The 14,515-nt window shown below is 42.7% G+C and overlaps 1 protein-coding gene across 10 annotated transcripts in view; it reads right to left on the bottom strand.

Moving 5' to 3' along the window:
- The window catches only part of nfia (nuclear factor I/A), a 172,757-nt gene that overhangs the window by 11,051 nt on the left and 147,191 nt on the right, over positions 1 to 14,515 (bottom strand). For 4 of the 10 annotated variants that reach the window (XM_067512256.1, XM_067512254.1, XM_067512259.1 and 1 more), the window contains exons 7-11: positions 13,513 to 13,563; positions 11,088 to 11,252; positions 5,995 to 6,173; positions 4,111 to 4,276; positions 2,090 to 2,178 (exon numbers count right to left, since the gene is read on the bottom strand). In XM_067512256.1, coding sequence (XP_067368357.1) covers positions 2,090 to 2,178; positions 4,111 to 4,276; positions 5,995 to 6,173; positions 11,088 to 11,252; positions 13,513 to 13,563 — 650 coding nt within the window. Of the gene's footprint in view, positions 1 to 2,089; positions 2,179 to 4,110; positions 4,277 to 5,994; positions 6,174 to 6,251; positions 6,818 to 11,087; positions 11,253 to 13,512; positions 13,564 to 14,515 lie in introns of those variants that run through there. The other 6 variants (XM_067512261.1, XM_067512260.1, XM_067512255.1 and 3 more) reach the window with 5 other exon arrangements.

Genomic DNA, 14,515 nt, shown 5'->3' with positions numbered 1-14,515 from the left:
AAGGGGGGGGGGTTACTCTACTGTCCCCTGCACTCTGTCTCTAACAGAAGCCTAATGTCGAGCACCCAGGGTGACTTTTGTTCCCGTGTGTGTGTTTGTGTTTGTGCCCATTTTACAGACTTTAAGTGTATAGTGACAGTGTTTTTGTGTTGCTGCAGATTCACAGTTCGGCGGGAGACGAGAGGAGACGAGAGGACAGGGGAGCTACAGCTAAAACCAATCCACGGTGGAAAGTGACTTATTTAAACTTGCACCCGGAGCTTTGAGTTAATTTAATTTTCCGTTGGACGGACTTTGATTTGAAAACGAGGCGCTGCTACACGATGGTGTCTCCGTCCTCCAGCCTCCCACTGCCCCATCTGCAGCCTTGTGTTATGCACATGTGCCGTTGGAGAAAGCTGATTAGAAACCTGGTTACGTGTATACATGGCAGAGAAATCTACCCGGGGAAATCAGGTTTTCCTAATCCCCCACCCCGATTTCAGAAACCAGCTTTACATTTACATGACAGTTAAGAAATCAGCTTTCCACAGAAAGACTATAATCGGGTTACTTAAGTGCACGTAAAGGAAGTGAACCTGGTTGCGTTCCAGGAGTAGGTAGGAACACCTATAGAAAACCCCATTAAGGTTTCTAACATCACTGATAACACCAAATCCAGCCTTGGAACGCAGCCTTTGTCACAAAGAACAATTAAAGAAAAGCTTAAGGAGGGATTGAATTGAGTCGCTGATGCTAGTAGCACGGACGCTGGCCCGGTCGTGACGCAAGGACTTTGGCTCTATGTAGTGTGAATAGGCAATAAAGAATTAGGATCAACTTAATGCCAATATACTGGGACATCTGTATAAAGAGGGCTTATAGTGATTCCCAGAAGGATAATGACGTCTCTGTAAATGTACAATTCTAGAAAAGTCCTCATTAGTCCAAGACAGAGAAAGGTAAGACAACACAACACGGTCCCACTGAGACAGAAGGAAAATAAATAGGAGTCTGTTTCTGGCACTGCTGAAAAACACCTGGCTCACGTCCTCAGGAGTGTGTGTGTGTGTGTGTGTGTGTGTGTGTGTGTGTGCTGGCCTGTGACAGAGTCAATAAATTGACAGCTTCGTTCACTGCAGGCCACCACACACACACACACACACACACACACAAGAGCAATCAAACATGTCTCGACTGTCAACAGAGGACTCCCACCCCGTGTGTGTGTGTGTGTGTGTGAGGTAAGTCAAGGCTGCCCAATCGTTACACTCTTCATAAATCAGATGGCAAACACAGCCTGACCTGAACACACACACTCAACACTCAAATGCGGATGTTGCATTCACTGACCTACTGCTTCATAGTAAATGTGAAAAATAACTGGACGGTGGTTTTTAAGTCACTCACTTTCCTTCATTTTCTAAGAAAAGTCATAACTTTATTCTAAAACATCTTGATGTTTCCAAATTTTCCGTCACCGTCTCAAAATGTACTTACTTCTCGGTGCCTGCTATGGTGGTGACCTGCATACTTTTTAATTCACTACAAAGTTTTGTAAGATGTTTTAAATTTGACTGATAGGGGAAGAGATGGAGACCGGGTGAATGTATAATATTAATATTATTAATATTAAATGGAGGTAGACCCATGTGACTTGGTGCACTACCTCCCAGACATTGTCAGTTACCCTGTTTTCAGACCCAGTGAGTTCCCCTGAAAAAAAAAAGGAGTTTAATAGTTTACATTCATCAGCTCATGGACCGTTCAGTAGAGACGGGTGTGAGATCTCTGGGTCCACAAGACGGAAAACCGCAAGCACTGTCATAAAAGTAAGTTTGCTCCGCTTTATCCAAAAAAAACTATAACCAAAATACTCCCAGAATATCACCGGGACCTTGCTATGTAGTTACTCGCACTTTTTGTGACTGGTCAACAACACAACTTCAGTCAACTGCAACCACCCCCACTTTCATGTGTCCTACTCATAGAAACCAGCGTCCTTTATACAACAACATTGATATTGTCCACTCATAATCCGCTACAAGCTGCCTTTAAAAACCAGAACTGGATGAAGTCTACTGTTAGTCACTGGGGGTTGCTGTGTTACCTGTGGTTGCTGGGGGATGTTAAAGCTGGGGTCTCTGGGTCCGACGCTGACGAACCGCTGAGCTGGAGACGTGGTAGGGGTGGAGTAGGCTGCCCAACACACACACACACACACACAGTTTAACAAATCATAGCGTATGCATTATACAGACATCTCATTATTTTGACAGTAAATTGAAAAGCTGAACAGTTAGTGAACAGTGACACCTTCACAGGGGTTGTTTTTATCAAATATTAAATGTATAAAAATTGAAAAAAATCTTCACATTCAAAAGCAGAACCCATAAGATTTTAAAAAAAAAAAGAAGGCAAATGAGTAAAACAACAATCAAATTAGTTGCCTTTTTTTCTTCAATAAACTAATTACAAATCATTTCAACTTCACTTGTATTTACTGCTGTGATGTTCAGTAACTGAGTAACTGCGCATCATATATAATAAGCTCGTCGATGATTTTTAGGCAAAATTTGTAAAGTAACTAGATGTCTACAATAAAATCAGTGGCTACAATACTTCGCTCTGAATTGCAGTGGAGTATAAAGAAAATATGTCTGTAAAGTACAACCATCTTCAATTTGTACTAATACACCATATTTACGTAAACGGACTTTATCTCACTTCTGCTTGTAATCCTGAAAAAAATGCAAATCCATTTCAATTTCATCCAATTTCAACAACTACAAAGTTAAGTCAGGATCAAGGCAGAGTTGACACGTTATAAAAGTTTAGAAAGATTTATTAACAATATTTAGGTCAAAGTGATGACAAAGATTCCTTCTTGGTAGAAATTAAGCCCATCTGAATTTCACTCTTGTTTCCAGGATGAAAGCAACTAACAAGCAATAAAAAGATATTTTCAGGTACTGGTGACGACTTTAAGAAGGATTAAATATTTTGGCACAGCCTGTGTCTGTTTTTGCCAAATGACAGGAGTCGCCACTAAACCCTGAAGTGAAATATGATCCAAACACAATTGACTTCTCACTGATTATGAATCATTTCTTTAGATTTTGAAGTAAATATTCGATTAATTATTAAAATACTGTGATTTATTTTTTCCTTTGTTGCAGAGGCGTATTTACCTTAAGGAAAACATGGTGTTTCTTTTAATTTATTCATGTTGAGAATGACTTAAAAATTAATGATGATATAGGCTTCAGACACAGACAATCAAAAAATGCTAAATGGCAAACTGTAATACTAGAAAGAAACATATACAAAACACCATAACAAAGTGTGTAGTTCAACAAAATGACAGGTAGCCACAGTATTATGTGTAAATCATGAAATATAAGGTAGCGTTACATGTAAATATCTGAACACATACTGGCAGCTGTAATGTCGATCATCTTTTCTATACAGTCAGTGGTTATTGTTTAGAAATCGCTTAATCTTTCCAGGTAATTGTCGACAGGTAGGTGTTTGGTTTCATCACATATTAGTGTAAAAAGGCAATTTTGTAAAGAAATGATGATATGTGTCTTTAGGTAACTCATCTAGACATGACCACAGTAACATAGTATTACCTGGTTATTACTTTGGTAATTACCATAATATAACTTTAACACTACATTTCTATTACCAAAATTATTATCCTCATATTACCTTGTTATTAGTTCCCAACCAAATATCCCAATCGTCTACTATTATGTCCACACTTTAAATGGCATCAAATGATGATATTACTATAATTCTAAGTAGAAAGGTAAGTTTGTATGTTTCAGTGCTGTTATTGTGTTTCCAGGTAAGAAATCTACATATATTAAATAATAAAACCAGGCTACTCTGTAAGTATTATAACAATAATTACCAATTTAAATTTCTGTTACTAAAATGACTGTAATGAAATGTAAATATTACAGAATCTCCTCTAACAAAATATATTATATAGCACATGTAACTGCACACTGCAGATACTGTGGGCTCACTACACACATGAGCTATAATGCACAGATAATGCACAGATTTAAAACGGATTTAATGCTAAATAAATGATATCATTTGTTGTGTGTGTGCACTCACTGGGTGAGGTGGGTGAGTTGCCTCCCCCCTCGGCAGAGGAGGTGGAGGGCGGCTTGGCGTCGACGGGCAGCGGGACAGGACGGGCCATCGGGGGAGGTGGAGGGGGAGGCAGCATGGGCGTCGGCAGGAAGGGGTTGTGGACCTTTCCCTGGGAGCTACCGTTTGGCTGAAGAAGGGGGAGAGGAGGGGGGGGGGACACGTGCACGTTGTTTTATAAAGAGAGAAAACATCAACAGGTCGGTCGGATGGAGGAAAAACCTGTAACAGCTCAACTCTCTGCCGTCCTCTGAGTGTGTGAGTGTCAGCACTTTTCCTGGCTGGTCATAAAGAATTCTGCTGCTGCTCGCACTTTATCCTGCTAATCTATAAGCATAATACCACAGCACCTCTCCTCACCTCTCTGCTCTCTGTTCCTTCTCAGCCTGCACATTTTCGCATATAGATTCATACAATCACAGGTATAAAGACGTCCTGAACGTGTCTTCATGTCCAAAACATTAAAGAGCTGTGAAATTTCATGTCAACCAGGAAATAATCAGAAAGTCTGAGGATTTAGAAACTCAAGCAGTTAGAACACGTGAACAGAACATTGCAGCCAGATCAGTGATGCTGAATTTGACTGGAACAATCAGATGGATTAAATCCAGACAATCAGCACATTCCTTTTGACTCCCTCCACACCTGGGTAAGCGCCCTGATCCCCCAACCCGATGCATTATGGGCCCTGTTTGTATGTGATTTCCCTCTTGGAAACCTTCTTCAGGTGCATAGTATGTAACGTATAAAGACACAAGTTGACCCTCGGTTATCAAGTGCATGTCAGAGAAAGGGATGAGCAAAAACACCTGTCACATGGACACGGCAGTGTGAATTTGCACTACAATCACAGGGAAGTGTAAAAGAAGGAACCGACAGAAAACTGTGATATTTAAGATTGAAAGTTCTTTGTTAGTTTCTTTGCATTAACATGGTCAGTGACACAAATGAGCTGTTTTTAAATCCTTAAACCTTCCGATTGTTTGCAGGTTTGAAGGTGATCTCTGACTTTTGTAGGAGCCTGATACCAAATTTCTGGTCCCCCCTCAGGAGGTTTGTCCGGCCATGTTTTATTTTTTTTCCCCCCAGAAACAGGCAGATCAATAACAAAAAGTTTCGAATCCTAAAAGTGTTGATCAGCAGAAAATGCTCATCTTATCTCCTGCTGTTTGGTGGTGACATGTTTTATTCCATCTGTGACATGTTTCAGGACATGATGTTCAGCACCTCGCCCTGCATGTCCACTTTTTAGTAGTGTGTGTGTGTGTGTGTGTGTGTGTGTGGTAGGGGTGGTGGAGGGGGTATTGATTCAATGTCTAGACGCAGATATATCAACTATCTCACTGCAGACAAAGGCCCCCCTTACACACACACACACACACACACACACACACACACTCTGCAGTGTTTTCTGCCCCTGCAAACAGATACTGATCCCACCTTTGCAGAGGCTGGAAAACCCAGCTCTGATGTGTCCCTTCCTCATTCTTTGGGTGTGTTATTTAGTTTGACACCATCATGGTTCGTCTGGTCCTCACTCCTTCACACAGGGGTTTGAGGATTCACACTTTTTTTTTTTTTTTTACACATTTCATTCATAAAGTTTACTTTTATTAATTTGCTGGGTTATGCAAAATGTGTTCATTTGTCAATGGGCGCTGAGGGATAGAGAGGAGGGGGCACACTTGGTGTAGTAGAGCAGGGCATCAGTACTAAAGGCTGGATTTTCATGTCTGTGTACAGTTGTGTAATTTTGTGTGTAATTACTTTGACAAAGTCCTCCTGTGTATTTTCCTTTGTGTATTTCTGCATATTTCTGTGTGTGTGGGTGTGTGTGTGTGTGCTTACGTTGAGGAAGCCCACCTGTCCGGCCTGCTGGGCGGAGTCAGGACAGACCAGCTGGACGAACTCCTTGAGCGTCTCCTGTGGGTGATACCTGATGGCCGGGTGGGAGAAGTAGGAGCCGGGCTGCTGCAGGATGGGGGAGGAAGAGAAGTGGAGGCTGGAAGGGGGGGCATGGGGGCTCGCTGTGGGGCGGGGTGGGGGGTGGAAAGGGGGGTGAGAGAAAAAGAGAAAGTTATTAAGAGAGAAAAAGAGTTGGGAGAGATAATTGAAGGTGGGGGTTGTAAAGGGGGGTATTTAAAGATGATTACAGGTGGCGTGGCTTAACATGCAAAAATACACAATGACAGACACACAGCGAAGCAGATGAAACGGCCCATGATGCACCTCTTGACACCTGCAGTCAATCAACAGGAAAGTGTGTTTGGAAGTCAATAACTATCCTTTCCTTACCTCCACCTTCATTTCCTGCTCTCCACTACCACATCCTCTCTCCCCTCCTTATTTCTCCTCTCCTGTCTCATTTCTTCCTGCTCGCTCTGCTCATTTGATTTCTCCCTGCTAGTTTCCTCCTCTCCTTTCCCATTTCGTTTCCTCCTATTCTCTTCTCCTGTTTGCTCTCCTCCTCCATGAGGACATGTGTTTTTTTCTCTTTTCTCTCTTCCTTTGTTTCCTCCTGTTCTCTCTTTTGATCACTACTCCTTTGTTTCCTTCTTTCCTCTTTGGTTTCCTCCTCTCCCATCTAAACTAATTAAGGCCCTAATTGGTCTGATATTCTCTGATTGCTCGTTAGTGGACGAGGCCTCGTTAAGGACTGTGATGTATAGAGCTCTGAGAAGAGAGGGGGAGGAGAAGAAGTGAGTGATATAGGGAGAGAGGAAGGCAGAGAGAGCGGATAGAGAGACATTTAAATTTAGAGAGAGAAGGAGAGGGGGATCGAGGGATGGATGGAGAGTTAAAGCTGCTGCACTAATTCACTTAAAGTCTGCTGTGATTTATCACTCTGACAATACACACCGACCCAATGTGTGTGTGTGTGTGTGTGTGTACAGCCTGCAGCCAATGTATTTACAGTAATCATTGGATGGATGGCTTTCTCTGCCCTCTCTCTTTCTCTCTCAAACACACACACAGATACCAGAGGACGACACTCTGTGTGCACATTAACAGGAGTGGTCTCGCTGAGTGTGTCGGCACGCACAACCACCTGTGTGTGTCTCTCTGTTGGTGCGTGGGCATGTTTTGGGTTGAAACCATCGCTGTGAGGACATTTTGACTGGCTGAGGTCCCCGACCCATTTTTCCATTTAACATGGAGTGTGGTATATAGTTTATATTGATTTATTACAAATGTATTTCACATAAAACCTGTTGAGTTTTTTCTAAATCCATCTTTACAAACAGACCAGATTCCTCTCTGTCCTCCTGCAGCTGATTCTGAAACTGTTTACGTCACATTCCCGCTGTTCATGCGTCGACTTTTTTCGGAAAGCTGATTTCCTCAGGTAGATTACACAGATGCGCGTAACCAGCTGCTTAATAATCTTTCTCCCACAGAGCATGTGGAGCACAACAGGCAAAAGGCAGATGGAAACAAGCAGCTGAGTGACAGACGGAATGAGGGAGAGATCTCTGTGTAGAGATGCCACCTTGTTTTTTATTTTTATTTAATTTAAAGTCCACACAAACAATCTATCTGTTCCACAGTGATGTGCTCGATGATTCATCAATGAGGCCACGTTGTTTGGTCTGTCCAAACATCAAAGTGTCACAACCCCGAAACGAGTTATGGAGAAGCTCAAGGAAGAAGATCTTTTCTATTTATGTGTGAAAATTACACCCATCCATGATCTTCTATGCATCCAGAGTTGCAGCCCTCTCGATGTAGTGGAGGGGTTTCAGCATATTGATGGGCACGGGGGAGAAAGCCCAGGTAGGGTCTCCAACAGCAACACTTAAAATATCTCAAATTTGTACATATGTACACAAACTGAGTAAATGCACTTAGTTACATTCCACCTCGAGTCAAAATGTAAAGCTCCTCATATGATTTTTATGCGAAAGCCTTAATTTGTAAAGTAACTCAAGCTGCCAGATAGTGGAGTAAAAGTCTGCAGTACACATTTACTTCTAATTTTCTCCTAATTACTTAGTTATTGTTTTAAACTCTCTGAACGTTCCGAGCGCCTCCTACAGGCTGCAGAGCTTAACAACAAACTGACGCTGGAGCTGAAAATGTAAATTTCTCTCTGCTGAATGTACAGACACCAAAATTGATATTGATCTTCTCGTCTGTCTTCAGGCACGACAGCAAACAGGAGGATTTCCCAGAATGTCGGAGTCTTCCTCTAACAACACAACACTGTGTGTGTGTGCGCGCGCGTGTGTGTGTGTGTGTTTAGGAACCGGCGGCCTGCATGCTGAACACAGAAGAAAGGAGCTGGGATTAGTTCCACTTTGCAAATTGCCTCGCTTCACTGCCTTGGTTGCCCTCCTCCTCCTCTTTGTCTCTCCCCTCCCTGCCAACTTTTCCTTGAACAAGATATTTGCCATCAAGAGGTGGATTGATAAACGATAAGAGGGAGGAGAGGAATTAAAACTGCAGAGGGCCTTTTGCACTGACTGGGGGAAGGAAGAGGAGGAGGAGGAGCCTACCATCCATCACTGGCCGGAGCAGTGGTGGAAAGTGAGCACATTTACAAAAGTCCTGTACTTGAGTACAATTCTAAGGTACTTTTTTAATTTTTATATCACTTTTACTTCTACTTCACTCCATGTATTGGACGCTGTAGTTCATCCAGAAACTAATGATGTTTTATTGTGGATGAAGCGGTTGTCAGTACATCAGCCCGAGCTTTACCTGCTGCAGAATTACTGATGTGTAAACACTAACTCTTAATTATAAGGACACTGCATAATACGTACTTTGGCTTTTTGTACTTTCCATAAATAATGTCACCAGGGCTGGATTTATACAAATGCTGCATGTCGCAAAGGACTCTACAGATCCCGAATGATGTAGCCTGACGTGCACCTCCCCAGAACTGAAACCAGACACTGCACCAAAGTGGGCTGCAACAAATGACATCTGCATTTTTTTCTGCCTTGCAATGTTATGAAGTAACTGCTGTTCAAAATCTGTTAACTCCAACTCAACAATATCAGCTATTAAAAGTTTCATTTCGCTGGTGTTTAGCCTCCAACAAGAGATGAGCTAGAGGAGTGATGGTTGGTGATAAAGACCTTTAGGAGGACGAGGAGGAGGAGGAAGAAGATGAGACCAAGAAACATGGAGGTGGACTGATGGAGGAGGTGAAAGGACACTGATGCTGAGATCAAAATCTAATCCAGTAAAATAACCTGGAGAAGATCCAGATCACATCGCATCGTGTCTCTGATGAGGATTAATAGTGGGATTTTTGTTTTAATTCAGGCGTGTTGTCAAACGTGTGCCCGCTGTGCGTTTAAGCCCTGCGGGAGTTCAGATGTTCTCCATTAACTCACAAATCATTTCCAATCCTCTAATCTGCTCCAACGTGAGCAGGATTTCCTCCCACAGACTGTTGGAGGCAAAAACATTTCAGCAGCTGGGTGACAAACCGACGTCAGCCACCAGGCTGCTGCAGTCGGGGGGTCTGCACGGGTCCATGTGGATCCCGGTCTCAGTTAAATCCTCAAAGATGAAGCTTAGGTTTTTTTTTTTAACAACACAGAGGTGGGGCCACTTATGGGTTTGGGTGTTGTTGTGCTGGAACCTAATGTTGAAATACATGTCACACATCAGCCAATCACATCACAGAAACAAAAATAGTTCCAATCAATCATGAAGTAGTCTTACACCCAGCAGATGCGCAGTACGGCTGGTGAAGACGAGCGGTGGCTCAGCAGCCACAGCATCTTGGATGGATTATCAGAAAATAGGCCTGTGTACACAGGAGTGTGAAGGCCTCCAAACCACCTACACTAGAGCTGTAGATTTATATAATTTACCGTCTCTTTTACTTTATTTCCGGTCTCATTTTAGTCAGGGGCATTTGGTGGTATTTTGCTGGTTGATCATTTACATGGCTTTGTACCATAGGGTTTTGTTACTTGTTGGTATTCATCACTCATCACTTGTGTCTGTGGTTATTTTGCATCTCCTGGTTTTCTCTTACTCATTTTGTTCCTCCCTACACTTTGTTTTGTAGCTGTTTGATTCAGGAAGTGGTAGCATCATCACATTGTGGCCCAGGAGCCTCTGACCTGTGCCCCTTACTACACTGTTGCTTTGTAGACTGACAAATATGGTGCCAATTAGCAAATGTGTGACTCTGGAATTATTCTGTTTGTGGTCATTTCACATGTTCTTAATCTGCTTAAGAGCACAAAAATAGACAAAGAAATAAAACTTTGTTTTGTACAACAATATGTTTCAGGAGCCTTTTCAGCAAATCAGGAATTCATCACCGAGCATTTTGAACTTTCATGCATACGGCCTTTGGATTTTCTATCAGATTTACGTAATTTCACTTTGTCTTCATGTGTCATAAGTATATTTAGCCGGACTGAAAACACTTTTCCTCCACCGCAAACTTCACCATCCCAGCCCCCACCCTGACCTAAACCTGACTCCAACCTGAAGTCTGAACCCTCAAACAGCTTTTTTAAGTTTAGAGGACTTCACAAAATGTCCTCACAATGATGGTGTTCCACTGAAACGAGTCCCCACAACAACAGAGAGACACAAAAGACAAAGACAGACATGAACACAGTGAATGTATGTTTCTGTGTGGGTGATTTAAAAAAACAGCATGAGGAAGAGGAGGGAGATTGGGAATGGGTGAGGAGTGGGGGAAAGTGGGTGGGAGTGAGGAGAATGTATTTATATCACATATGCACACACACACACACACACACACACACACACACACACACACACACACACACACACAGCCCTGTCTGAAGCCTACAGGTGTCTCCTTCTGTGCCTCTTCCTGACAAAACCCATAGCTACTAATGGGGAAGGAAGGGTGAGTGTGTGTGAAGGAGGAGGAGTAAGGCAGGTGAAAGGGTGGAGGTTTAGGTGGTGGTTTGGGGTTGACTGGTTGAGGACCTCACCTCGAGGCCCTGTAATGACAGGCCGGTGATGGTGTGTGAAAGCCGTTCGGGGGGAAGAGGAGGAAGAAGAAGAGGAGGAGTTGGAGGCGCCGCTGGGTGGAGGCACGGCGCCGCAGAAACCAGACTTCTCTGACTTCTTCAGAGCGCCGGCGGGCGACGGCATCCCTGCCAAGAACCATGATGATGAGGATGAGGAGCGGGTCATGGCAGCGTTTGTTTTTACATTTTTCTGCACCTCCAGTGGGGTAAAATGGGAGTAAGAGGGGGGAGGGTTTGCTGTAGGTGGGGTTTTGACAACACCGACAAAGGGGGGGGGGTTGAGGCTTGGGGCAGCAGCGGGGGGTAAATATGACAGTGTGTGTTTCCTAAATTTGATCATACAGATTTTAAACTGCTTAACATTATAAATTATTTATTTAATTTTTTTTACACATTTATATATAAAAATGCATTAATAATAAAATTAAATAAAACATGATGAAATATTTTTTTTTTACAAAGTAAGTCAGTTGTGGTTGAAACACTGATGACACAATATATAATAAACTGTGGAACCTTAGTGTGCAGCCATCTGTTTCGGTTTTCTGTGGCCAGAACCTAGATTTTCGAGTGCTGTCTTTTAGATCCTAAAATAATAAATCTGTTTAGAATTCTTTTTTAATAATTAAAAAATAAGATATTAAATAACAATTCTAATTCTAAAACTGAAAATAAACTAAAATAAGATGCTTCAACATTTTTCCACAAAAATATGTTACGGATTATTCTTTAATAATTTAAATTTAAAAGAATTCAGTTCCGGACATCCTGAGAGTGTGAAGCAGCCCAGTGAGGAAATCTGATCCCCAGCTATAGAAAGCTGCTTTAAAGGAGCTTCAATTCATGGGTTCACTTACTGTCTTTAACTAAATAGTGAGGTTTAACACACTGTTTGTTATTAAGAGATTATTTAACAACAGATCACATTTTATGACCAGTTCATGCAGAAACCTGCCCTCATTTTACAGTGAGGGAAGCAGAAATCTGACATGTGATATGTGATGTGCTGTAATCTGGGGACAAAGTGGACAACGTGAACCATCAGGACTAGTGATGAACCTGGTGATGGAGGAGGAGGTGCAGCAGGAGGAGGAGGAGGTGGCTGCTTGTGTGTGAGAGTGATGAACAGTGGGAGAGGTTTTGTCAGGTGCAATCGAGGCAGAGTCTGCTCAGCACTTTACCTCCCTACCTACCTAACCCTTTCAACCCACCCACCCACCTTCCTCTAGGGTAGGTGGGTATGAAGGTAGGAATTATCCACACACACACACACACGCACACACACACACACACACACACACACAAAGGATCATGCTTCGTTCCAACCAGCAAGTGTTTTTCTTGATTCTCACAGACATCGGCGTCATAATAAATAAACAGCATGCTGCCAGCTGAGTGGGGTCAGGGTGAAGTGATGGGTGAGGTGAGGTGCTGCACCTACAGGTGCCTCGAGACCAAACCCCTGACAGGAAGCAAGGAGAGGAAAGGAGAAAGGGAAAGAAGATGTAGACGAAGGACGGAGAGATAACAAAAAGAAAGGAAAGGAAAGTAGGAAATAAAAGAAAAACAAAGAGGAAGACGAGAGGGGAAAAAACGGTAGAGAAAAAATTAAAATAAGTTGAGGGGGCAAGAAAAAGAAAGGAAACAAGCAAGGGAAGGAAAGTACAGAAAGATACAAGAGGCGAGGGAAGGAAATGAGGGAAAAAAGAAAGGACGGAATAAAAGGAAAGAGGAAAAGAAGGTGCGGAGATTAACAGAAAAAGAGGGGGATTAGAAAAGAAAAGTAAAGGGGAGGAGAGCAGGAGTAAGCAGGAATTGAAAGAGGAGGAAGAGATTAAAGAAGAAAGGACAGACAGAAAGGGGAAGAGGAAAGGAGAGAAGAAGGGTGGAAAATAAGATAAGGAACCAAGTTAACACAGGAAATGATAAGAATGGATGAGAGAAGTGGAGGAAAAAAGAGTGAAAGAGAAAGAGGAGAGGAGAAGGAAGTAAAAGAGAGGGGAGAGAAGTCAAATGGAGGAAGTGAAAAGGAAAGAGGAGAACAGAAAGGAGGACGACAGGATCAAGAGACGAATTAGGAGAAGTAGGAAAGGAAGCACTAACCAAAAGAAGGGAGAAAGGAGGAACAAAGAAAAAAGATGACAGAAGGAAGAAGAGAAGATTGGCTGCAGAAGGAAGGAAGACGGGGGGAAAGGGAAAGAGGAGAAACTGAAAAACAAACCCAGCAGACGAAACCAGACACATCACGACAAACCACAAACCAACAAACGAACCAGGCATCATCTACCGATCGGGAGGAGGTGGAGGAGGAGGTAAAGGGAGAGGAGGAGGAGAAGGAGACGGTTTCACAAACACAGAAAACAAAAAGGCGTGTTCACATCTTTACCTTGTCGGGAGATGAACGAGCTAGCTAGAGAGCCACGCAGCTTATATCCAGCTTTCCAACGCAAGACGGAGGAAAAGAAGAAACGAAAGAAAGAAAAGCAGCATGAATAAACTGTCTGAGAGAAGGAGAGAGAGGGGGGGTTTACAGTGTGTCAGTGTGTGTGTGTGTGTGTGTGTGTGGGGGGGTAACCTTAGCCCGTTGTGGGAGTTCTTCAGGTGAGCTGCACTTACCCCAGTCAGCTGAGACCCAGAGTAAATCTCTGCACACCTGCATCAGAGCTCACACACACCGAGACCAGATGTGTGTGTATGTTGTGGTTTGTCAAATTTAGTGCGAAGACGCAGCATTTAAAGGTCCCGTCCAATTAAAAGGACTTAAAATGTATTTTTTACACTTTAATGCAACTTTTTCTCTTTTCACGGACAAATTCGAGATCTTTAAATCAACCGCCGACTTCTCTGGGCTGATTATTAGAGGTCAGCTTCCTTTCTTCAGCTTTTTATGGTGAGTTGTCAAACTGTGCTCAAAAACACATGATGACTCTCACAGATGCTGAAATCGTGGTTAAGGTTGGAGAAAAGTTGGGCTCTGGTTTAATACAGAAACATTCAACAGTGACTATGGACCTTTTAACTGAAGCATCATGCTTCTCTCATCTTAGCCAAAGTGCGTTTGCTCGCACCGACCTCGGGAGTCTGTTAGTGAACGTAGTGTTTCATTTGTCCATTCAAAGAACTGGCTGCAGCAGGAAGTAATCCATCCAGTGATTATGTTCCCTACAAAATGTCCCCACAGGAGTCAGGGCGGATCTCTGATGGATCCTGACGTCTGATTATCAACTGGTTTTTCTTTTGACTACTAATAAAGAAAAAACCCTCAAATATAATGAGCTGGTCATAAATACATGTAGTAAATGACACTTTGCACATGTCAGTTAGAAACAGTGTTGTAGAAATGATCAATTAAATAACATAAAGTGTTACTGAAAACTTTGGCCAGTCAA

The sequence above is a fragment of the Channa argus genome, chromosome 8 (genome assembly GCF_033026475.1).
Source record: "Channa argus isolate prfri chromosome 8, Channa argus male v1.0, whole genome shotgun sequence".
Classification (NCBI taxonomy): domain Eukaryota; kingdom Metazoa; phylum Chordata; class Actinopteri; order Anabantiformes; family Channidae; genus Channa; species Channa argus.
Note: the sequence above shows the minus strand (reverse complement) of the source record. Positions and strands in the feature narration are given on the sequence as shown.